General features: G+C 51.9%; 1 protein-coding gene across 2 annotated transcripts in view; it reads right to left on the bottom strand.

The window, feature by feature from the left end:
- GRID1 (glutamate ionotropic receptor delta type subunit 1) overlaps positions 1 to 25,615 on the bottom strand; it is a 705,186-nt gene that overhangs the window by 535,559 nt on the left and 144,012 nt on the right. For both annotated transcript variants that reach the window (XM_046026168.1, XM_046026169.1), the window contains exon 3: positions 14,207 to 14,491. In XM_046026168.1, coding sequence (XP_045882124.1) covers positions 14,207 to 14,491 — 285 coding nt within the window. The remainder of the gene's footprint in view (positions 1 to 14,206; positions 14,492 to 25,615) is intronic.

The raw sequence follows: 25,615 nt of genomic DNA on the forward strand, positions 1-25,615 counted from the left end.
AAGGGCCCCTGCTTCAGTTCCTCTGGTTCTCTGACTTTGGATTTTGCCCCTGAATTTCTGCCTAATATCACATTTCTCCTCAGCAACATGGCAGCCAAGAATTTATCTTCCTCCCAGCCATCAAAAAACCAGGGACCAGAACAAGGTCTGTTCTCCTCCGAAAACACTTCTCTTCCTGCCTGCCTTATTTTGGTACCTGGTACCTCACCACTATCCTTCTAGCTTCCTCACTGGAAAGCAGAGTCCCCTGTAACTCAGCAACTCTGCTTTCTAGCAATCCATCCCACAGAAATACACAGACACGTGAACGAAGCTGTAGGCTCGACACGGGGCTGCGTGCAAGTGCACAGTCTCAAGAAACCACCTAGATGAGGAAATGGAACAATAAACCAATAAACCATCCACCTGGCAGAACGCGTGGGGAGGACAGCGAGGGAGAGCTCCAAAGCACCCCAAAAACAAAGCTCGGTCCAAAACAATACAGGAAGCATGACCCTGCTTCTGCTTTTGAAAACAACCATGCATGTGAACGTGAATGTCTGCACGTCCATGTGACATGTCCAGGAAAGTCCCCTCCTTACCTCTAGAGAGGAGGGCAGGGAGAGGGAGAAGGTGCATATAATTTTCCCCTTGCTATCTCTGTTGCTTGCATTTTTTCCAGCAAGAACATACCCATTTCATGTGTTACTGACATAATAAATTATTGCAAAGAAAAAAATCATAAAGAAAAAGAAAGCAGAGTGGTCTGCCGCTCCACGTTTCCTCACTACCCTTAGGATTCACAGACCCTCCGCCACCTGGCCGGGCTCTCCATGTCGCCGTCCCTGATCCCAGAGATGAGACTCCAGCCAGGTATAATTTAGGCCAGCCCAGAACATCTCTGCTTTCTCTTAGCCCACGTCCCACACCTGCCCACCCACCCTCACCCCTGCTCACTCCACCCAGACTCAACTCAAACTCCGTAAGTCCTCCCAGGCTCTGCCAGGCAGGAAGATCTCACTGCCTGAAACTCAAATCGCCCTCATAGCTTGGCCTCCGTCACGAGCTTCGTTCCCGCTCAGGCCAAGGGGGGGAAGGCCACACCTGCCTCGCTCATCTCCAGCTCCCCACGGCCTCACACAGCACCTGGCTTTCAGTGGGCATCTGTCCAATGGGACCAGACTGACTGGATACAAGAGGCCACACTCTAAGCAACCTGAAATGCCAGAACAGGCAGCCATAGGTTCATTGATGTCTTCCAAGGCCAGCCTACAGGAAGCTCCATGAGGCAGTCTGACTCCTGCTCTCTGGGCCCTCCCGCGCCTCTGAAAATGGGACCCCCACCCCCAGGCCATGAGAGAGTTACCCTCCACCATCAGCAAGCGGTGCTCTGCTGAGAGACAGCCAAACAAAAACCGCCTCTACATGTGTGTTATTTAACATGGAGCCCGAGCTGCCCCCCACCCCCACCCCCACCCCCACTGCTGTCCTGGTCTCGATGGCACAGATCGCGTTCCTCTGGGGTAATTCTTCGCGGGGCCCTGGAAGCCTGGTCCCTCCCAGGAGTCTGCCGCCCTGCTTCTTTCTTCTCTAGGACTCGAGGATCCTACACGCTGTGGCTTCCTCCCCCCCCCCCGGCTGCCAGGGGAATGTGATCGCGGTGGTCCCTGCCACCCTCCCCGCCAGCACAGCCGTGGTGGCCTTGCCTTGACTTTCTAACTGCCACTTTCTCCACATCAGCATCTGGGGGCCTCATTAGAAGCCTCTGCAAACCCGCTCCGGATGTGAGCAGGAAATAAACAAACAAATAAGCAAGCAAGCGCGCAGACAAGGCAAGCAGAAACAATTAAACCGAAAATCGAACGACAGCACGCAGGCCCATGTGGGGAAGGGTCAGCGGCAGCATGGAGGCCCTCACAGGCACCCCATCCAGCCCCTTGGAAGGTGACTTCCAGCAAGGAACTGGATAAACACAGGCCTGGAGAGGAGAGGTCCTGCTGCCCACAGGGAAAGGGCATGGCAGGCGTGACCCTTAGCTTCTCGTCCTGCGTGGCCTCGTCACCTCCCCCAGAGCCTCCAGTGGGAAACATGGGGTCGGCAGCTGCCACCAGAATCAAAACTCCCAGGCTTCTGCCCACACCGGAGAGCTGGCCGCACAACGCGATGTCATCTTCTTCATCTCTGCTCCAGGCGGAGGCCACGAGAGAGGCCAGCACACCCTGCTCTGTCCTGGGTCCCAAGGAGGAGCAGGAAAAGTGAGAAGTGGTCTAGGGCCACAGGGAGCTGGATCCCTCAGACCCAGCATTTCATTCCAACCTCCCCAGAAGCCTCTGAGGTAAGTATCTTTATGAGACCCTCTACTGAAGGGAGAAAACTAAGGACGCAAAAGGTTTGTCAGTGTACCCAGAGATAAGTCAGAAGAAGGCTGAGGCAAGAAGGGCAGCCAAGTCCTCCAGCAGGCTCACCCCAAAACCACAGCAGCCACTCCCGCCTTCACTGTGATACGAACACACGCTCCTCCTGGGAAACTGCAGGGAGAACTTTCCCGTGAACGGAGCCTGTCTGAACTCTCCTCAGACCCTGGGCCCTGGATATAGAGGCTCTCCCTACACACTCGCCAAGGAGGAAAGTGCTGGCAGAAACTTGGGGGGCCGCACACACAGGTTCACTGCTGGGAGTGGAGGAAGGGGGATCTTTGACTTTGTACATCTCTGGAATCCGTACAAATGATGAACACTGGTGTAACTAGAATCTTATACAGGCTCCAGTTACGGAATGAATAAGTCACAGGGATGAAAGGTACAGCACAGGGAATATAGTCAGTAGTATTCTGAGAGTGTTGTAGATGACAGACAGGAGCCACACCAGCAAGCACAGTATAACATACAGAGTTGTCCAATCACTCTGCCGCACACCTGAAATGAATGCAATGTTGTGAATCAATGATAAGTCAATTAAAAAAAAAACTCAAAGAAACAAATGTTTCCTGGAAGAATAAAGGGGCAATGAAATCCCCCAAAATACAGCTTCTTTCATTCGCTCACTCATTGAATATTTATTGAACACCTACTATGTCCCAGGTGCCATTCTAAATGCTGGGTATGCAGCATCAGTCAACAAAACAGACAAAATCCCTGCCTATGTGGAACTCATATTCTCGTTGGGGAAAGACAACACCAAAAAAAATAAGTAAGGGGCAGTGAATTTAATGAAAACAAGTAAGGCAGGAAGGGAAAGGGGTACCAAGAGGAAAAGGAGTGCTGTCTTCAAAAGAGTTGGGGAGGGAAGGCAGATGGGGTTGAATCCAGGCTCTGCAGGTGAGGAAGCAGCCTGCAGACATCTAATGTGTCTGTGGGAGGAGTGTCCCAGCAGAGGTAACAGCCAGCACAAAGGTCCTGAGGCCAGATGCACCTGGCATGTTCGAACAGCAGCAAGGAACTGGTAGGGGAATCGATGGGCGTGGAGAGCAAGTGCCCCTGACAGGGGGCAGGCCTGAAGGCCACTGTAAGGGCAGTAGCTGTTATTCCAGCACAAAATGGAAAGCCTCAGTGACCACAGTGGACCTTTGGGTTAACATCTGAGGTTCCCTCAGGACACTTCACAGGGGAATTCCTTAGGGTGCCCCCCCCCAGCACCTTCCTGCCTCCTGAGAACTCCAAGGGGAAGGCTGTTCCGAAGGCTGTCTCAGAGATCCTCTCTGGACACAAGCCATGTAAGACCCACAGGCCTTCCTCCCACAGAGCCCCGCTACTACCTCCACCCAGCCAGGTCAGTGCTGAGCACCAGGCAAGAGAAACCCACTTCCCAGGCCTGCAAAAAGGGCTTCTGCAGAGCTGGGTGGGCTCCACTGAGACCCCCTTGCAAAAGGCAAAGAAAAACTTTTAAAGCAGAAGGTCTTTGCCCCACTATAGTGTGCTGAGCGAGTGCCCAAGGCCAGGCTCGTCCACCAGCCCGGAAAGGAGGTGCTGCTCTATGCATCCTAGAGACAGGAAAACCAAGGCTCCAAAGGGTACACGGCTCACCCGGGATGCAGCAAGCAGTGCAATGGGGACTTGAACCTAGCTCTTCCTGACACAGAGGCCTGCGTTCATAATGACCACCAATACCACTTCCCAAGGAGGTGCGAGCCATCGTTTAGCAAGGGATGAGAAGCCTTCTCTGGCCAGCGAGCAGATGGTCAGGGCTCTCAGCCCTGCTGGAGATGGCTTTGGCCCGAATGCCCGCCACGGCTGCCAAAGGGCTTCCCGGCCTCACCCTGTCATTCCCCTGCCATCCATGCCTCCCTGGCCCGCTCCCTCTCTCCCAGCCAGGCACAGAGACCCTCTGGGTCCCTGTGAACCCTCTTAAGGAACAGAGGCAGCTAGAGGGAAGCTGCGCACAGGTCCCAGGGCTGAAGCGACCGGGCCCAGGGGCAGGTGACCTACAATTCTCTCTTTTCAAAACCGATGCTGCTTTTCTGGGCAGAGTTTCTCAGCTCCACCAGGCTCTGTGGCACACGTCTGTCAAACCATCAAAGAGCACACAGCAGATGAGTGTATTTTATTGCCTGCCAATTACACCTCAATATAGTTCATTACCAGGAAATGAAGGCACTCTCTTGACATGGCTCCTAGTAGGAAACAGGCAAGCTCTTCCTGACAGAAGGGCAGGAGATGGTTCTGTTGAGACCCAGAAGAGGACACAGGATCTCATTTCACTAAGGAAGGGCAGAGGGATCCAATCTGAGCCAACGGCCTTCCCAGATGTTGGGGCCACATCACGTGGTGCCCTCCCTGAAATCCTGGTATTTAACAACAAAACCTGTTCCCTCTTTTATGCTGGGGACAATGGGCTCAGGGAAAACAGAGAATCAGGGTCAGCTGGAAAGGGATGGCAATGAGGCCCTATCTGTCTTCAAGGGGACACCGTCGCATGTGTGGGAGAGGAAAGCACAGATCTGCTGAGTTCTTGCTGTGGCCAAGCTGATGGGCCCCAGCTGCACAAGGGGGTTAGATGTGGGGGCCAGTGCAGCCTTGCTTTCCCGTCCCTTATTCAGGCCTTTATCGGGCATCTCCTCCCGTCCCCAGACACACTCTGGAATCTGGCGGAGGACTGAGGGAAACTCAGGGTTTATGAACTTTAATCTTCTAGGGAATGCTACAATTAACATGCCCCAAAGTACAGTTGCTTTGTAATTAGATGGAAGAACAAAACCTAAAACACTCGTCCTGCTAAAGTTATTGTCGAACTTCTTGGTAGGTTTCCTAGCAATTAAACTCACTTACTCATCTCATCTAGAAAAAGCATTTATTACTTCGATTTAAACTAATGCCATAATGATACGATGTGTGTTATTAATGAGATCCTCCCCGCTGCAGTTCTATCATCTGGCCTGCTTTGCCAGGGGCCGGAAAGAAGACGTTGTTGGCACAGAGCATTAAAATAGCATTTGATCCAAATGATTGTTTCTTCTGGGAAGTTTCACATCGGAAAGACGCGGGGTAAGGCCCAATGGCTGATGGAGGTTTGCCATGGGAACCAGTCAGGCCATCCGACTGAGGTGTGATGACTCATGAGAGCCACCTGGGATCACGCAGTGAGTGTCCCCTGCAGGTGAGACAGCTGACCCCCAAACTCCATCTCCCCACATACCAAGAACAGAACCCAAATGCGATCCAGGTCTCAGAACAAGCCACAGCAGAGATCACCAGCTCAGAGGCCAAGAGACAACAGGCAGCAATGGGGCCAGAGCTGGCCGCAGTTCCTGAGGAATTATGTCTGACCAAGCACGCAGCAGGTATCAGCTAATTTAATCCACACACTGACCCTATCAGACAGGGATCATTATTTTATCCCCATCTGACACACGAAGAGACGACTGCTCGACAAGGTGGAGGGATATACCCAGTGTCACACAGCTAGAGAGACAGAGCCAGGATCCAGCCCAGGCAGACTGCCCCGAAGCACTACACTCAAGGTCATCCTGAGCCAGAGTAGAGGAGCAGACAGCTGAACCTCTTGTGGACCCACACGCAGTCCTACCGGGGAGGAATGCCGACTACCACCACTCCTGGTTCCCACACCGGGCTTCTTATGATCACACAGACCACTCGCTGTGGTCCAGGACCTCTGCTGAGTACTTATTTGTATAGCTTATGAATTCCCATCCCAGCTCCAGAGATGGGACCAGAAGCTCCGAGAAGTCGCCGTGGGCTGTAAGAAGGCAGGGGGAGCAACCCACACTCTCTTTTTTATTTCTTTATTTTTTGCACTTGGCACAAAACTCAAAAGGTATTTTTTTTTTAATGCAGTGAAAAATACATCTCCCGTGCCTGTCCCAAGTCATTGTGTTTCTCTCCCTAAAACAGCATTTCCTTATACCAACTGTGTATGTTCTCAAACACACACACACACACACACACACACACACACACACACACACACACACACAAGCTTGGCTTGACACAGAGCAACACTCCACATCCCAGTTCTCGCTTTGCTTTTATCAACTAACAGTTCCAAGTGTTAGAACTACTCCCTCTGAGTACATAAAGAACCGGTTGTAAATTACATATATATATCATAATATATTAACCAATTTGCTGAAGATGGGCATTTAGGTTGTTGGCCAGTTCTGCTATTGCCAACAATGCTACAATAAATCTTTGTGATTAAGAAGAGAGTCTACCTGCAGTGTTCACCATGAGGACCCAGAGGCTGTGTGTGAGCAGAGCTGTGTTATGAGCTTCAGGACTCAGACCTGGCCTGCCCCCCATTCCTCGGCCATCTGACCTAGAGGAAGCCTCTGTACCTCTCTGAGCCTGCTCCCTTACCTGTAAAACAGGAATAGTACCAACGCACCTGGAAGAACGGCCATGAGATGCTGTGAGCTGCTGTCCCTGACATAGGACATTGTGGTTAGCCAGAGCAAGGACTGAGAAGGCATGTGCTGTTTCTCACTGACACCTCAGTCACCTGGGAAGTGCAGGTTCTGCCTTTGGCTTGAACTCCAGGCCTTGAGTTTATCCTCAGTCAGATCACATTTCCTCTCCATGCAGTACTTCCTTCCCTTTTATAAGCAGTCAGTGAGCCTGGACATAGGCAGCTCCTCAGTGAGCCTCTCAGGCCTGCCAGGCCTACAATCCAGCCTCACTCCTGGCCACGGCCCATGATCCAGCCATATGCTCTTTCCCTTCTCCACTGCCCCCAGGCCTTCCAGCATACTCTTCTCTCTGCCTGGGACACTCTTCTACCCTCCTCCCCCCTTACCCTTTGCTTTCCTAACTTGTAATAGTCCTCATTCAGGTCCTTGTCACCTCCTCCAGGAAGCTTTCCCTAACTACCTTGCCACAGGCTATGGAATGCCCACCAAGAAAAAGACTGGCTTGGAGCCCATAGCAGAGTCATGAGAGGAATGTCAGGCCACAGCTTTAGGGAGAGGTGGTCTAGCATCAGGAGCTGTGCATGTCCAGTGCTAGGGCCTAGCTGTGGACACCCAGCCTATAGGGGAACATCTGTCCTCAGTGCAGAGAGTGAAGTTTGGGCCAGAGAATATGACATTTGTGTGGGGAAAGACTTCTTAAACGATATGAAAAAGAGCTAACCATACAAAAGATGAATAAATCTGACAACAATATAGTATAGAACGTCTGTGCATTAAGGCAGACTGAAAAAAGCTATCAGCCACACTTAAAAAAAGAAAAGCCTCAATTTTGAAATGGGCAAAAATTTAAAATGGTAAATAGGCATTTCATAGAAAATAAAAATACCCCATAAAGATACAAAAAGGCACTCAACTTCATCTGCTATCAAGAAAATGTAAAAATCATAGCAAGATACCATTTCACATGAAAATCTTAAAAGTGAAAAGACTACCAGGTGTTAGTGAGGTTGCAGTATGTTGCAGATGACAGTATAAACAGTAGAAATGTTCTAGAAAACAATCTGGAATGACTTACTAAAGTGAAACATGCCAGACCAAATACTCCAGCAATTCTGCTCCTTGGGAGAGACCCCAAAAAAACTCTTGCACATATGAACTGGGGCAGTCATGGTAGGAAACAGGACAGAAGTTCCTCAAAAAGTTAAAAATCGAACTACCATAGGGCACCTGGGTGGCTCAATCAGTTGAGCATCTGACTCTTGATCTCAGCTCAGGTCTTAAGCTCGGAGTCATGAGTTCACTGGGCAGAGTCCACTTTTAAAAAAATTTTTAAAAAAAGCAACTACCCTGGATCTAGTAATCACATGACTGAGTATTTACCCAAAGAAGATAAGAACACTAATTTAAAAGGATACATGCAACTCTATGTTTAATGCAGCATTATTTACAATAGCCAAGATATGGAAGCAACCCATACGTCCATCCATTGATGAATGGATAAAGATGTACTATATACATATAATGGAATATTGCTCAGCCATAAAAATGAAATCTTGCTGTTTGCAATAACATGAATGGAGCCACAGAGTATAATGCAAAGTAAAACAATTCAGTCAGAGAAAGACAAATACCATAGGATTTCATGTGTGGGATTTAAGAAACAAAACAAATGAGCAAAGGGGAAAAAAGGAAAGAGACAAGCCAAGAAGTAGACTTTTTCTACCTTTTAGAGAGAGACGGAGAGGGAGAGCATGAGCAGGTGGGAGGGTAGAGCAAAAAGGAGAAGTAGGCTCCCCACTGAGCACCTAGCCTAACATGGGGCTTGATCTGAGAACCCTGGGATCATGACCTGAGCCGGAGGCAGATGCTCAACCGACTGAGCCACCCAGGTGCCCCAAGAAACAGACTTTTAACTAGAGAGAACAAAATTCTGGTTACTGGAAGGAGGTGGGTGAGAGGGGATGGGTGAAGTAGGTGACGGGGATTAAGGAGTGCACGTGTCATGAGAAGCACCAGGTGATCAGAACAAAAACTCGAAAGAAAGAAAAAAGAGAGAGAGAAAGAAAGAAAAAGAAATTTGAAATTTAAACTTTAAAAAAGAAATTTAAATGTTCAAAAGTTTTAGGGGCACCTGGGTGGCTCAGAGGGTTAAGCCTCTACCTTCGGCTCAGGTCATGATCTCAGGGTCCTGGGATTGAGCCCCACATCGGGCTCTCTGCTCAGCAGGGAGCCTGCTTCCCTTCCTCTCTCTCTGCCTGCCTCTGCCTACTTGTGATCTCTCTCTCTGTCAAATAAATAAATTTTAAAAAACCTTAAAAAAATGTTCATAAGTTTAAAAAAAAAGTCTTGAACACAAACCTCAAAAGACAAATACAAGAATGTTCTAATGAGCGTTATTTATAATAGCAAAAACCTAGAAATAACCCAAATACCCATAACACTAAAACAGATAATAAATCAGATGATGCTATGCAACCATAAGAAATGACGGATAACACACCCTGAATCAGATGCATGGATCTCAAAAACCTAATTCTGAGTGAAAAAAGCAGTCACGGAAGTGCACAGAAGTGTGACCCCATATATTTAAGGTTCACTAACAGGCCAAACTGCGTGCTCTATCTGGCAGGGTACATGTCTGTGTGACAAGCCAGCAAGGAGAGCAAGGACCGGGTTCATACGCCGTCAGGATCATGGTCACATCCCCTCAGCAAGGGAGGATGTAAGAGCAATGGGACACACGGGGCTGTTTTGCATTCCTTTACACCAGTATGAGTTCACAGGAGTTTATCTTCTTATCATTCTTTTAATTTGACATCTACATTATTATCATGTTTGACTTTTAATTATTTTAATAGTTTAAAAACCAGCGCACATTGGTGATAGTTACTCATGCAGATCCTGACCCATCTCTGGCCTGCAGGTTGGCCCAGGAGCCCAGGGAAAACCACTGCACCCTTGGGGATACGGTGGAGGAAAGAGTCCTGGGATCCCGTCTTCACACCCCAGCCTGGGGCAGCCTTGGCCAACTTTCTGTTTCTTCATCTATAATAAAGAAATGTTGTGGTGGGGACTCTGAATATTTGTTGAATGAATGAGTCAGTGATTTCTAAGATTCCTTCCCGACTACCGCCCTCATCCCAGTGTACTCACTAGGGAGAAATTGTGGCTGTAGCTTCTGGCACCCAACTCCCCCGACACACAAATGAATATCCCAGAATTTGAAGTGGCACGTCAGAAAGTTCTCTGTTCTGTTCTATCCAAACTTTTGGTATTTTCATGTTACAAATTTTTCTCTCCCAAATGTCAGCTTCTCTTCTATTTTCCCTTTTGCTGTCACAACAAGCATACAAGTAATTTCGATGGAATTTTACCAAATGGCACATCTTACGTTTTGTAAACTGTATACACGCAAACTCCTCTCGCACCCCTCTGCCAAGTTCTGTCTTGGGGCTCAGTGATTCGGCTCCTTTGACCCTCGACTCCTGACTCCAATGCCCAGTCCTCAGGTTCCACCAAAAGCAGGTCATTCCTGGGTTGAGAAGGAGGCTGAGGGGCGAGCAGGGAAGAATCAGGCCTCCGCCAGCATGGGAGGGACTTTCCATGCGACATTCACTCACGTCCTGAGCACACCAGCCTTGGGATGCCAAGTCCATTCCAAAGCACTCTTCCCTCCTTCTTGGCATCAATTCTGCCTGGCTGGGGACAGGGAAAGGAAGCTGAAGCATAGCAAGCCCCAGATTACAGAAATAGGATGGTGCCTTGGCAAAGTGCATGGGCATTCAGGTCAAAAAGAACCTCTCCCAGCCTCATGTACTTTACCTGTCAAATGCCAACAATAATCCCACCTCAGAGAGTCACGGAATGGCTTTAACATATATATGCATATAATATACATTTAATATATGTAAAGATACTTGTAGATCAGCATCAAAAAAAAAAGTCATCATATCCCCAAACCCCTTCTGTTTGACTTTGGAAGGAATAAAATAGTCTTTACACTCAATTTGCTTTTTAATTGGGCTCATCTGCAGCACGTGGTGCAGTGGTGGGGTGGAGGAGGGGCCCTAAGGAGTTCTGGAGGCACCATTTGTTTTGGGCATATCAGCAGCCTGAGTCTACCCACTGCTCTCAGACAAGCCAACATCAGCCATGCTGAGAAGACACCCACACCCCGCCCTCGGGGGGGCTGCATGTACCGTAGCACAGAGCACATGGCTTTCCACCACCTTGGCCAACCTAACACAAGGCAGGGGGCAAAACAGGCCAGAAACCAGACAGGCAGGAGGGGCACAGCCAGGACAAGTGGTGGGAGTCAGAGTGGTTAAAGTCTACACAGACTAGCTTGGGGGCATGGCCTTGGAGGCTGTCAGATCAGGGGACTGACGTCCAGGGCCCATAAAGACAGGAGGTCTGGCACAGAATCCAATGAAAGAGCTTTGGTCTCCAGAAAGCCTAAAGCCAAACGGATCAGCACCCAAGACAGCGACAATCCAATGTATAGCAGTGCCCAGGTGTTCCATTAACCCCCAGCACCCACAGCAGAATCAGCAAACACGTCAGGATGCCGCCAGCCCCTCCCCTGTAGCACGGAAATTTCATGGAGCAACCACGGCATTTTCTGTTGCTGAGCCAATACAGCCTCAGCATCCCTCTCAACACAGCATTCGAGGTTCGACCAGTTACCTGTCTGCTAGAGGAAAGCTATTGGTCACCCTATGTCTTTTTGGAATCACTGATAAAGTCCAGGCTGGTTGAAAACTAACTTCAAGGAACCCCTGGGTGTCTTAGTCAATTAAGCGTCTGCTTTCGGCTCAGGTCATGTTCCCAGGGGTTCCTGGGATTGAACCCCTCTTCACACTCCCTGCTCGCGGGGGAGCTTGCTTCCCACTCTCCCTCTGCCCCTCCCCCTGCTCATCTCTCTCTTTCTCAAATAAATAAATAAAATCCTTAAGAAAGAAAGAAAGAAAGAAAGAGAGAGAGAAAGAAAGAAAAGGAGAGAGAGAAAACTAAGTTCAACCCCACCAAAGGTAGCAAAAGCGTCCACGTCAGAAAAGGGGGCACACCTTTTGGTTTGACTGGAGGTTCTGGGTCAGAGAGGAGAGGAAAGGGGCAGGGCAATATATCTGCAGAATGGAACATCCTAGCCCACCTCCCCAACGTCAGAGGTGAGACTATCAGGTGCCTTGTCTTTCTTCCCATTCTTCCTTTGTCTTATGTGAAAATTGTGTGAAAACCCCATATCCTCATAAGTGGACTCATTCACACAGTGACAATTTCTTGGGCCCTTCTCTGTGCAAGGGATGGTGCTAAGCAGCAGGCACACAGCAGTGAACAGTAAGTGGCCCACTCTCCTGGAGCTTACAGCCTGGTGTGACAGTCAGTGCTCAGCAGCAATCAGCCCTCGTGAGTGGGTCAGAACAAGCTGAGAGCAGGCTGAGCGGGGGAGACGTGTGTCTGTGAGAGCAGCTCCCAGGAAAGAAGGGAAGCTTCAGACAGGTAAAGATCGGGGCTCGTCTCCTCAGGGTCTTGATCCCTGAGCTGACTTAGGGTAAGGGGTACAATAATACAAAAACGCATATTTTGAGCAAGTGCCATCAGGTGTCATTCATCAGGTACAAGAATTACAGGAGCCCAGGCAGGGTGGGCAGGCCACAGAGCTGCTCCCTGCGCTCCTGTGGCTAGAGTTCCCGCCCCCCAGGCCTTGGGGAGAACGAAGGCTTGAAGAATTTCTACAGACCACAGCACAAGGAGAGCAAAGATGTCAGAAGAAGGGAGCCGGAGGGCGTGCGGACCCAGTCCCACAGCACCCAGCCCTGGCGGTGTCCACCGGCCAGCCACAGAACACACTGGATGCCCAGGTTGAAACATCAGTAGGAGAGATTCTTGGGGAAGGCTGAGCCCCTGAGAGGTGCCCTGTGAGCTCCTCCAACACCCCCCCACCACACCCCGCACAGTGCCAGGGATTGAATGCAGGTGGGAAGGAGAGGCCAGGTGCCGGCCAGTGTCAGTTCAAGCGCCCGGAGCCTCGGGTCACCCTTGTCTCTATCACCACCTCATCTTCATTTCGGCCCAGTGACTGTTTGCTCTTCCAATTCCTTCTGGAAGACTCCAAACAGCGTATTTGCTCAAGCACTGAAGACAACATTCCAGTCTTAGAGCAGCGGAGTATTTAGGCAAATGCTAACATATGCCGGCTTCTCTTCCTAGTTACATTCTTGGCAAAGGAATGATTTCACCAAGAGACGAGGCAAAACTTTCGAGGGCCCACCCACGGCACCCTGGCCCCAGCCACCGCCAACACTTACCAGCAACCCCCACCCTTTAAAGACACGTAATGTGAGTGGTGGTGGCTATGTAAAGGGGGCACAGGGATCCTGCTGAGGGCACCACCCTTTGTCCCGACTCCAGCCACATGAATGTACCCATGATAAAGCTAAACAGGTGTGAACATGCACACGCAAGTGTCTGCAAACTGGAGAAGTGTGGAAAGGTCTCGGGATCGCACCAACGTCAAGCCCTCCTTGTGGTATCATGTAAGTTACACTACACACTGCCCACGGCGAACCTGGGTGACAGGTGCACGGGATCTCTCTGGACCATTTCTCATAACTGCATAAGAATCTCAGTTATCTCAAAATTAAAAGTCTTTTTTAAAAAAACACACAACATGGAAACCATTTCATCTTGGGACTAGGACTGGCCTGTTTTCACAGGGCAGCCATAAGAACACCTAAAATTATTTCTCCAAAGCCCATTTTTTGTGCATTTTTAACCAATAAATTTTATTTTTTCTCATCTTGGAAGTCTTCAGAAAAGCCATGTCCAGCCATAACCCCATGATCTCAGCCTGGTCCCATGACCCTGGGGGTTCCCCGCCCCTGCCCTCTGCCCCCGCCTGAGACCCTGACACTGAGGGGAGACCAGGGAGCTGGGAGGGTCAGGTGACTGTCCAGCGTGAGGGACGGTCTTTGAAGAGGGGTCTTCTGAAAGGACCGTGCTGGCCAGCCTGCATCGCTACCTATGTGCAGCCCTTCAGATCCCTGCCAGCAGTTTATTAATATTTTATTGAAAACTCTAAGATGATTCAAACTTCAGCTGTCATGATAAGGTGTTGTTGCTAGGCAACATTCGTGCCTGTCTACAGATCTGCTTTTGCAGCTCTCCCCCCATTTGCAAAGCTCAAGGCTGAGCCCCACCAACCCCAAGACCCACTCCACCCAGACCACCCACCGCCGTGTACTGGGTACACGGGTAGCCCACCCTGAAGTTCTCAGCCGCCACAGCAGTGGCCTGGCTGGAGGGTCTCCCAGAGCCCAAGGTGCCTCCCAGGAGCCCCAGAGCGAACCCCGGCCCCCAACTCACCATACTCACTGTCATAGAACATGACAAACTTCTGCCAGCGCAGCTCTGTCACCAGCCTGAGCATGACGTCGTTGAGGCGCACAGGCGGTCTGGAGGCCAGCGTGTAGGCCTCCCCGTCGGGGCTGGGATTCAGGTGGCAGGCAGTGCGCGGAGACCCTCCGGGGTTGCGCTGGACAAAGAGGTGTGGGATGTGCATTGCATCTGTGAGGGACTGCAGGGCGTTGGCAGACGCACAGCCGGTGGACGTGACCAAGGCCAGAATCCCCTGGGTCATGAGGTCACAGGCTGGGAAGAGAGGGGAGAGAGAAGGAGAGGTCAGCCTGGAGACAAAGCTGCACTGACTTTGATTCGCAGGGCCCAGGCCTGGCAGCTGGTGCCCAGGGGGACCCCCAGGAAATGCTGCCTCCCTCCAGAGACTGGGAACCACCCCCAGGCCAGGCCAGCAAGCAGCTCTCACATGCGAAGTCCTACTAAGACTTTCAGGGCTCCTGCCAACTAGATGTTCTTATACCCATTCCGCAGCTGAGTAAATGAAGTAAATGGAGGCCAGGAGAAGGCAAAATCATTTGATGTGGGCTACTCAAGGAGGGATGACAGGACAAGAATCCAACCCACATCTGCTTTGAGACACCCATCAGAGCTGTTCCATTAGCCAGCCATTCTGTTTTCCACCTGGGTTGTGAGCCCTTTAAGAGCCAAGAACACGTTTTGTTGATCTGTGTATCTCTGAGGCCAAGACATGGGCCATGAATATACTGTGTGCTCCATGATTATTGGCTGAACTGAACTGATGGGGGCTGAAGGGAATGAATTACATCAGAAAGTCAGGGAGACACTTACCCCAGAGGACTCAGGTTGCAGGCCAAAAGAAAGAAAGAAAGAAACCCTAGGTCTTCTAGCCAAGTCCACTTGATTTCTATTATAAAATACTGGGTCAAACCCCAGATGAAACAGGTGCTTCCAGAAGCCCAGGATTATTCAAAAGCCAGCTGATAATCACAAAGGAAGATGCTGCTAGGCAGAGGTGGTGATGGAGGGAGGCGCCAGCAGCCAGGGCCAGGACCGTGGCACGGCACGGCTCATCTTCACGCGTCATCCAGAAACCGCAAGGGACGCCCCTTTTAGCCACACACTTGCATCTTTTAGGGACATCAGACCAATTAATAGAAAGATGCCCATCCCGACACTGCAACCCACTGCACCAGTTTGGAAGCAAACATTTATTAATAATGCTTATGTGACGGAGGAATGTGGGAAAGCAGATGCAACTTCAAAACACAGCCTGTGAATGTCAGCAGGCCATCTGCTGCAGACGGCAGACTTCTGAACAACTTTGACAATGCGGTTGTTGCGGTGGAGGGCCTTTGGGTTTATGTAATGTCTCAGACGAGGCTGAGAGAAGGAGACCAGGAGCAGGGGAAACAAGCCCAAGGGGAAACAAGCAGCAGGGACTGGGGGAGGAGACGCCAATGCGTCTTGAACCTTCACACTCACTCCTCAAGACTCCACATCGCCAGTCTGGATAAGGAACTCCCATCTCAGGCTCCCCCGGCACCCTGTACTTCCCCCATCCCGGCACAATGCATGGCTGGTGTAACTCTCTGTCTCCCCTACTGGACCACAAACTCCAGGAGGCCATGGGCTACACCCGTCCTGCACACCATCCTTCCCTAGACACAATCCATTCCCCAGCGAAGACCAGTGCAAGAATACAGTAAGCCTTAACATTTTTACGCCCTCGGGTCAATAATTCTACTCTAGGCACTATCCAAAGTATAGGAATGGCTTGAGATCCCCAAACACTCAGAGGTATTGATCCTTACTCTCAAAATATCTCTCACAATCTAAAAGATGCAAATAAGGAAGTGCTTAGGAAAAATGCTCCATTTGTTGAAAGCATATGTAGCCTTTAAAATTACTTATGAAAATAATACAATAACATGGGAAAGCACTTGCCATAAAAAAGTTATGTGAAAATAATACAAAATTGTACGTATTTTATTGTATCAATTAAATAAAATAACACACATGAAAGAAAGACCTGAAGAGAATTTTGCAAAATGCTGAAAGTGACTGCATTTTAGAAGAGGCCTAAACTGATTTTCCATCTTTTCTCTATTTTGCCAAAAATTTGAATCATGAACAGATAATTCTTTGAGAAAAGGAAAATCATCTTCCGGTGATGGGTAAGTAGTGAAGCCATGTAGGAGGAGGGACTACTTTGTGAGAATTTTCTCCATGCCAAATACTGTTGAGTACTTTGTGTATTTCGTTGTCACGACACCTGTGTTTAGCAGGTGGCATTGTGTCCATTTTCCAGATAATAGGCTGGGAGGAAAAAACAAGCGATAAGGGACAGGGCTGAACTGAGACACAATCCAGTTTTAAAAAGACTTCTGAGAAGCAGCGAAGTGACAACCGCGGGGCACAAAATTATATGCTCCCCAGGACTACAGCTAGGTAAAAAGCATGCTTGGGGAAAAGGCAAGAGAAATCACCAAAAGGCAGGAGAAAAGCAAGGTGCTGTGATGCTGAATGGATTCCTCTTTATTCTCTTGTACCTACTTTCTTCATTCCCAATACACCTAATTTCTAACTCTAAGTAATCACACAAAATGACCTGACATCACTGGGATATAAGGCTGTCCAGACACCCAGCCCAGGACACCCATGATGGTGCTCATTTCAGCTGTCACCCACCCCATCCAACTCCCTCCCGGTCACCACCTGACTTCTGGGGGCAAACCCTGTACCCGCTCCATACACACTGGAGTCTGAAGTCTCTGAACCTCTCTGAGCCTCAGTTTCCCCACCTGGGCATGCATCCCACTGCTCCCTACAGCCTGGTTCCTTCCTTCCTGCGCGTTTCATACATACACTCAGTTCCCGCTCCCCTCACTATGTGCAAAGCCCTGCACTGCGTACTGGAGGGGAGTAAAGAGCAAGAGGACATCAAGCCCCGACTTTGAGGAGTCTGGACCCACCCAGAAGACAGACAGCACAATTCAGCCCATGAGGAAGGAGAGATGAAGAGAGGGGTGACATCAGGGCCTCGAAGAAAGAGGATTTAGGCCAGCATGAGAGAGGGGTGCAGTGGGACAAAGACAGGGGCCAGGCAGCAGGAACATGCTCAGGAAACAACTGCCTGACCAGTCACCTTGCCCCATCCTGCTGGTAGCCAGGAACACCAACCTCTTGGCTGGACCTGGGCTCACCAGGGCAGTGGAAGACACCCTATAATCTAACCACAGGTCTGGTTAAGGATCCTCCGGTCAGCAGTCTGTGGCTTCAGGCATGTTTCCTTCCTGAGCCCCCATTTCCTATTAAATGAGGATAAGAATCTCTCCCCAGCAGAGTTCCAGCAGCACTGACTTAAAACATGAATGGCAAATCCCAGCCCCTGCCATACACAAGAAAGAAGTTAAACAGGTATCAGTTTCCTGCCACTCTCCTTGGGCACACTCATCACCCCATCAATATCCCCACCCAAGTCACGCCCAGGATCCCAAGAAAGAGTAGTTAAGAAAGAGAGGGACCGCACCCCTGCTGATGACAGCCCTCCTTGCAGAGGTGGGCCTGGCTGTCCTGCCCCTGGGACGGCCACCTGCAGCACCACGCAAGCTCCTCAAGCCGCCAGCCGCCGGGACAGGGCGGGTGATTAAGGCTGGAAGCCTCTCCCAGGCACTAATGGAGAGGCCCGATGCAAGTCAATTTCCAATCCGTTGTGAATGGCCTGCTAATTGGGGCACTGTTGAAATGATGGTTATTTAGAGGCTCCTAACATAAAAATAATATGATCAAAATACATCAGCTCAAAGCCAAATCAGCTATTAGCTTAAGCAAGGTTGTGTGCTCATTCCTGGGACAGGACGTTATACAACTCATACCCACACTGTAGAGAGAGATGCTGAAGCCCAGTGCCAGGGTCCCCCCGCCGGGGTCTGAATCTGAGCCCTGCCACATACATGCTGTGGGTCCTTGGACAGTGCTGGCCCTCTCTGGGCCTCTGTCAGATAAAGACGATGGCACCCACCTCCCAGAGCTGTTGTGCACGTTCCAAGAAGGGTCTCGGTGTGTGAAGAACCATTTGCACTGTCTGACACCCAGTAGGGATGCAGAAGCCACCAGAGTCATTGCCTCTCCTACTTGGAGGTGTTTCTGTGGCTCGCTACAAGATAGAGCCTTTGTTACCATTCTTTGCCTCCAATATCATGTGGTCATAAAGCGGCTCTCTCGCTTGATTGCAAGAATGCAGGCTTGATGGCTTGATAAGGGCACCCTGAGAGTGGCTCATCAGCTGGGAAAGCAAGAAGCAGAGATGAATGTGATCAGCTTCCAGCCCCCTCCCCACGCTTGGCAGCCTGGGAGAGCAGAGGGTCTCTGTAAAGGTCTGTGCACTGCCCAGTGGCTTCCCAGGAACTGGGGGAAAGAAAGTGCTCAGGGCTTGAGCTTGGGCCCAAAGGAGAGGACCCACGAGCTCTGCCAGGATTCCAGGACAGCCCCACAATCCCATTCCCGCCAGTGTCCCCTGAGACGCCATCCTGCTGATCCAGGCTTTCCCGACACGAGACCCTAGAGGTAGGACATGTCAGGCATGGCACTGGCCACATCATGGGACAGATGGGCTCTCTGTAACTCCCATCCCACCTGAGCTTTCTGATCTCCTGGTGAGAAAACTGAAGCACAGAGAGGATTGGCCTTTCAGCCAGGGCCACACAGCCAGAGAACAACCAGCAAAGAGAGCATCAGAAGCAGATGACCAGAAGCCGCTAGAGCCAGTCCTGGAAGACACAGTGGCCAGTAGGGGACAGGGCCCAGGATTCCTGGGCTGCTGCGGCCCCACACTTCCCTGGAAAGAAACTCTGAGGGCAGCTCCACACTGAGCGCAGGCCCTGAGGAAGGAGCTGGCAAGTGGGCACGAGGCCTCTGTCGGCTGATAGCAAACCCTTGGCTTTATCAAGTCACTAGGTGCCTGCAGTGGACGCTGTTGGTGAGACAGGTGCTCCTAGACACTGAGGTCACTCCAGGCACCAAGACTCATGGGGGCAAGCAATAGCCCCAGAGGACTTGTGCTGGAAGAGACCACCCAGAAATGATGTTGCCCACAGCCACCCAGGCCGCCCCTCCACCAGACACCCGCCCTCAGCCGCAGCACATTCACACCTGCTCCTTCTGGAAGACCAGATGTGGTCCTGGTATGGTGGAATCCACCATGTGGGCCCTGCACTTCTGAGGACAAGGTCCTCTAACCTCCTGTGCTAACTGGCCTCTGTCGCCCCTCCAAGAATCCCACATTTTCCAGGTGGACAAGGCAAAAGAGGCCACTCCACCTGGGTCGAAGCAGACATGCCCAGGGCAGCCTGACAAAACTCTGCTTGTCTCAGCAGGCAACAGAAGGGAAAGCCAGGCTCTGGGCAGCCCGGGGCTTAGCCCTGCCCTCCAGAAGGAACAGTCTGTCTCTCACAGGGGGTCCAGCACCTCTGCCTGCCCCTTAAGTGGGGCTCCCAGCGACAACTCGTTATTCTAATCTTCTTAACAGCCATGAGCACTCACCCTCCCCAGAGCCACCCTCATTATCTGTGCCCTTCCTTTACTCCTTTCAGCTGGCACCGGCTTTATTAATATTTGAATTCTAATGGCTAACGCTTTAAATTAAGGTAGCATTTATAAATACTTTATAGTCAATGAATAATTGACCAAATTTAGTATTGTCATAACTCATAGTAAATTATTGATCTACGGAAGAATAAATATTTTTTCATGTTTTATTAAGACACTTAAAAAGGTAAACAAAACCACGGAATGGGGGGGAAAGGGTGGCAGCACCAGACAAAGGCAGAGGTTAGAGCTCTGGTCCTACAGGATGCTGACCCTGTCCTCGCTGCTCACAAGCAAAGGACACCCCAAAGGAGAGTCAGCAGGGCCTCACCTCCTGCCCTCCGGTGGATCCTGTCCCATAGACCTGCTTAAATCATGCACTCCCAGCAGCTTCCACCTGCCGTCACTCCCCGCTCCTCTCAGCTCAGCGTCTGTCCAGTCATCATTCCGGCTGTGTCCAGCTGTCATTCCAGCCGTCATTCCAGCCACTCTCCTGCAAACAACCTCATGCCCCCCTCTCTCCTTAGGTAGCACAGCTGCTGAAATCCCCAGCGAGAATCACCCCGGCTGGTCAAACTGCCCTCCCCCTTCTCCATGGCTGTGAGCAAACAGTGGAGAGCCAGAGAGACCCATGCACCCAGCAAGGTGGTTACCCTGGTCACCAGTCTCAGCAAACGGCGCATCCCTATCTACCACGTGTTCTTAACCCTTCTCTCTCCCTGACTCTCTGCATACAAGCCATCACCAAATCCTGGGTATTTTACATAATATGTAAATAAGTCTTGGGTCTGTCAACTTCCCTCCATCACCTTGGTTTAAACCACCATGACAACCCCCACTTCGACCTACCTCCAACCTCCCCGCTGATCCATTTCGGGCCTTCCACTCTACACGCCACAGTGCAATGGCCTTCATGGAACACCAAGGAAGCTGTGCTTCCCTGCTTACTGTCCACGTTAACTTCCCTCTGGCTTTAAAATAAGAGCAACGCTCCCAACCAGACCTGTGAGCCCACACCCATACCCTGTGTCCCAGGCAGCGGCCTTCGTGCCCTAACTCAGGTGCTCCAAGCTCTCCCTGCTTCTAGATCTCCACAAACCTCCCTCGGTCTGCAGAGCTCCCCCTGCAGCTGGTGGCTGGCTCCCCTCCTTCTGGGTTTCTGTGGGTAACCGTCACACCCACGAGAGAACTCTCCAAGACCTCTAGCTTCCCTTACTGCACTTTGCCTGCATACCATCCACTGACATTTGCAACTGTGGACTACGTTGTGTGGCCACCGCCAGGCATCGCATTCTCTGACCCATGAGCCCATGGGCAAAAGCGCGGGCATTCCGCTTACCCTCTGAGCCACTGGCCCAGCGCCCAGCACGGCACAGCAGAGCAACAAGCTGTTTAAGACTCCCACAACTCCGCAAGAGAAGCACTACTGGCATCCACAGTTCGTTGGTGAGACAGAGCTTTCAAACCTGCCAAGGCGCCCAGATACTCATGTCCTCCCAAAAGGGAAGCCACATCCCAAAATCTGGAGAGTCTTAGAGTAAGGAGAGCTTCACCCAGCGCTTAGACGGTACCAAGGGGACAGTGAGAGAGAAGTCAGCGGAGGCCCCAAAGCACCTCCAGGCTGGGAGCTCCCATGCCCCTGCAGTCTCCCGGCCCACCCAGCCCAGGGGCCCAACAGGAGCAGCTCCGGAGGGTCCCCCTGGATGCTGGAGTGTAGACTGAGGCAAGCGAGCAGCTGGTGCAGGCAGGACACAGGGAGCAGAGCAGGAGGGTGGAGAAGAGCTGGCAGGACCATGCCAATCTCTAGGGCCTCATCCTTATGCCAATTAATGAATCAAAACTGATTCCGTGCTCCCACAGACTGGAAACACAGGGAACATGGGGTGGGATCGTGTTGCCTTATTTATAGCTCTCCAGCTCCTCGTTAATGACTTTTACTGCTCCGCCAATGGAACGCCGGGCTCCCGGGCTGGATTCACACAAAGCCTACACTGTGGAAGTTAAATCAGGACAGTGACAAGTCCTGAGAGACTCAGAGAACCTCGAAAGCAGCAGTGCACCCAGGGGCCTCCTGTAGCTCTCTCCGCAATCCGAGCCCAGAGCTCTATTCCTGGGCTACCCCCTCCTAACCCTGCCTCTGAATGCCACTCCCTACTCCTGCCCACATCCCTCATCAGCCTACTGGTCTCCCTGCCTCCCAGCATTTCTTTCTCTAACCCACTTTGCAGACCAAAGTTCAACAACCAAGCATGCTCCCCAAAATTCCTGCCGTGCTCCCCATCACCTGGGAGTCAAAGTCCAGTTTGTGAGATGTCCCCAGGATCCCCCAACTCCACACACCAGCATGGCACCCCTCTCTTGTCCAACATGCCCCCAGCTCTGTGCTCATATCACCATGCCCCTCTCCCAATTTCTACCTTCACACGTGCAGATTCCTTTTTCTCAAAATGCCTTCCTCCACCACTAAACTCTTCTTCCTCCTCCAAGATCCATCCCAAGTGCCTCTTCCTCTATGGAACTTTCCTTGACTTCCCCATGCTAAGAAAAATTAATCCTCCCTTTCCCTGGAAGTCAGAGTATTTTAGCCTCTCTATCAAGTCTGTATTACTGGACTTCATGCTTAATTCCTAAGGTCCCAAGAAAAGCGAAACTCAAAATTGAGTTTCACAGCTTTCTGCAGGTCCAGGCTGAGGGCCTGATACGGAGATGATCAGAAGATGTTCAGGGCAGGAAGGAGGAAGTGAACGCACAGATGCCTAGGGACAAAGAGCTGGAATGTCAGCGCCCCAAGGTGAACGAGTCCCCCGCAGAATCTGTGGATGGGACACATGTCAGGAACGGGGCAACAGCAAAGTGTGTCTCATCCTGGCGCAGGCCTAGCCCTAGGTAGCACAGGGAAACTAAGATTATGGGCTCTGGGGTCTCCTGGACTTGGCTCCAGAATCTAATTCCAGCAGAGATGAGCCGGGGGCCAAGGGACACTCACTTCCTCTAACTATGCCCAAGAAGGAGAGACGGTATGGGGGTGGGAAAAGGACAGTGAGAACTGTGGAGGAAGCAAGGGTGCTGTCTGGGAGCCGACGAGGCAAGGGAGAGACGCACCCAGATCTGAGGAGCGCCAGCTCCCAGGGCCTCGGAGGTGGGACAGCTCAGGGCCTGAGCCCAGGTGGCAGTCTGGCTCAGAGAAGACAGCAGGGGACAGCTGGTGGCCCAGGGAGCCATCTGGGGAGCTCAGTGTTCCCAGGACATGCACTCAGGGACAAGGGGAATCCTGTGTGGCCGCAGCTAGGACAAGCTTGGATACCCCAAGATAGTCAAGATGGCGTTTTCACCTTTAGAGCCAGAGGGACTGGGGGTGAGGACACAGCCACTCTGCTGCTCTGGACGATGGGAGCCATACACAGATGGCTACCAGGTGCCATAGGGGGCCCCGGCCCATCTGCCTCATCGCTGAACCCATGGTTCCCCTGGGAAGCGGGTACTGCTACCCCACTCTTGACAGGAGGAGAGAGCCAATATCAGGATGTTGCCCGAAGTCACAAGGGAGCCTGGATTCAAACCCCGAGCTGCCTCTGACACAAGGGAGCCTGGATTCAAACCCCGAGCTGCCTCTGACCCAGGAGAGAGGCAGGGCGCCAGCTAGAGCTATGTGCCCTCAAGCAAGTCACTTCAGCTGGGCTGAGACTCAGCCCTCACTTACCAACAGGCTAATAATTGTCCCCACCTCTAGGGCTGCTGGGAAGATGGAATGAGCCAAAGGCCAAGGCTGGATGTATGCCAAGAGGCCAGATCCCAGAGCCTGACCTCAGCCCTCCCCACATCCCTGGGCTGCCCAAGGTCAGCTCACATGTGCCTCTCTCCTCCCTCCACCTGCATGTGTCTCCCCAAAGCCAAGGCCATCCCATCACCAGGCCCGCCCGGCTTGAGTGCTCCTGCCAGGCCTAGCGTAGCCCTCTCAGATGAGGAACAGAGACCCAGGGAGGCTGCTGGATCTCCCTTCCCTTTTCAACCTATGTCTGACTTTTCTAGCTGTCTCTGGCCATCTCTCTCATTCCCCTGTTGTTGCTTCTCACTTTCTGAGCCTTAGCCTAAGTTCTCCCTCAGAGTGCATGCGTGCGCGTGTGCATGTGCGTGTGTGTGTGAATCTCTCTCCCCCACCCGCCTATGCCCTCTCTCCCTAGTAGGGCTGACTGCCCCAGAGGGACAGAGCCTCATGTCTATGCCTTGACTCCCAATCTCCACCCCGGGTGCAAGCTGGCCCACGGATACCCGCCAGCTAGGCCCTGAGCTCCCCATTTCCTCTGACCAAAAGAGTTTAGTGTCCCAGGAGCAAGCGTCACCTCTCAGCCAGGGCCCCTTCCAGAAATCTGGGAGGGTGCAGAAACGTCCCCATCCTGCCTCGCTCCAGCTCTGAGACCCCATGCTATTCCTGCGGCTTGGCCTCCCGGGAGGCTTCCGGGAGGCAACGTCTGGGCTCTGAGGCACAAAGCAGGAATACCAGAGGCTCTGCTGTGTCAGGCTCACATCTCCATCACCTGTGCTCCCCTGGTAGAAACTCAGCATTCCAGACTCAGTTCAAGTGCTTCTTCCTCTCCAGAGGACTTGTTCCCCAGTCAGGACACCACAGGCCCTGCTTTACACACAAGTACAGTCAGAGCACACCATTGTTTGTTCACAGGTCTCTGTCACACCCTGGACTGAGTCCCCTAAGGACCTCTCCGTCCCTGGCTCCAAGTCTGAGACGGACACCCGGAGAGGCCTCGGGGAGCAGGCAACAACAGACCAATTTTGGATGGTCATATGCTGGCCCTGGCCTACCCCCCACCACAGGGGCAGCCCAAGATGGCACTCTCACTCAGGACAACAGGTTGTCATGCCCCGTGGGTCTGTCTCTAGGGTGAATGTCCACAGGGACACCCACACAAACCCCACAAGCCCGAGCAGGCCAGGCATGCATGGGATCCAGCCCACTGTGCTATGCCCTGGCCTATCTCCCAATGGAGCCCGGCCCTGAAGCACTGGCCAAAGCCTCCCCAGTGGGCAGAGATAGCCCCTCCTCAAGGGGAGGATCCCCACCACTGGACCCCAACTTCTGGGCTTTGCTGACCCAGGGAAGCCCTTCGTCCATCTTGCCACGTTCCCTGACTCTATAACTGGGAGGCCGCACCCGCCCTCCGGAAGGAAGCCTTGAGCTCAACATTGCCACCTGCACGATGTCCCTCAAACAGGGTGTGTGGAACCCCCTTTAGGTGCCAACCCTTCACAGCCCCACCCCGGCCCTCATTCTGCTCAGCCTAGGTGCCCCCCACTTCTAGCTATCATCCAGCCCCCACGCCTTACAGCCAGACCCAGGGAAAAGGCCAGCAAGGCTAGCCCCCTCACGCCTCTCACCCCTCTGCACACAGTTCCCCACAGCCCTCAGCACACAGCACCCAGGGTGAGGGCAAGAGCAGGGATCTGGGACCCAGCCAGGGAGGTAGCTGTGGCAGATGGGGCTGAGCACACCCCTGGAGCCCTGCCGTGCTCTCCACATCTTTGTCATGCTCTCTGCGTGGAGCAGTCCCAGCAGGCTGGTGGCCACACTTACTGGTCCAAACCCACAGCTGACTGTGAACACAACAGTGGGGTGGGAGGGAACGACCCCCAGATTCCTGACCTGTGTCTTACAAATGAACTTTGCTCCATTCAGCCCATGACTCCTCCCACGAGGCAGCAGCCACAAAACCCGAGCCTTAGCCTGTCACTTAGCATCCGGGAGCCTGGGCCAGTCCCTTTATAGGACATCGATGTATTATTTTTTAAAGGAGGAGG

This window comes from Meles meles, chromosome 13 (genome assembly GCF_922984935.1).
Source record: "Meles meles chromosome 13, mMelMel3.1 paternal haplotype, whole genome shotgun sequence".
Taxonomy (NCBI): domain Eukaryota; kingdom Metazoa; phylum Chordata; class Mammalia; order Carnivora; family Mustelidae; genus Meles; species Meles meles.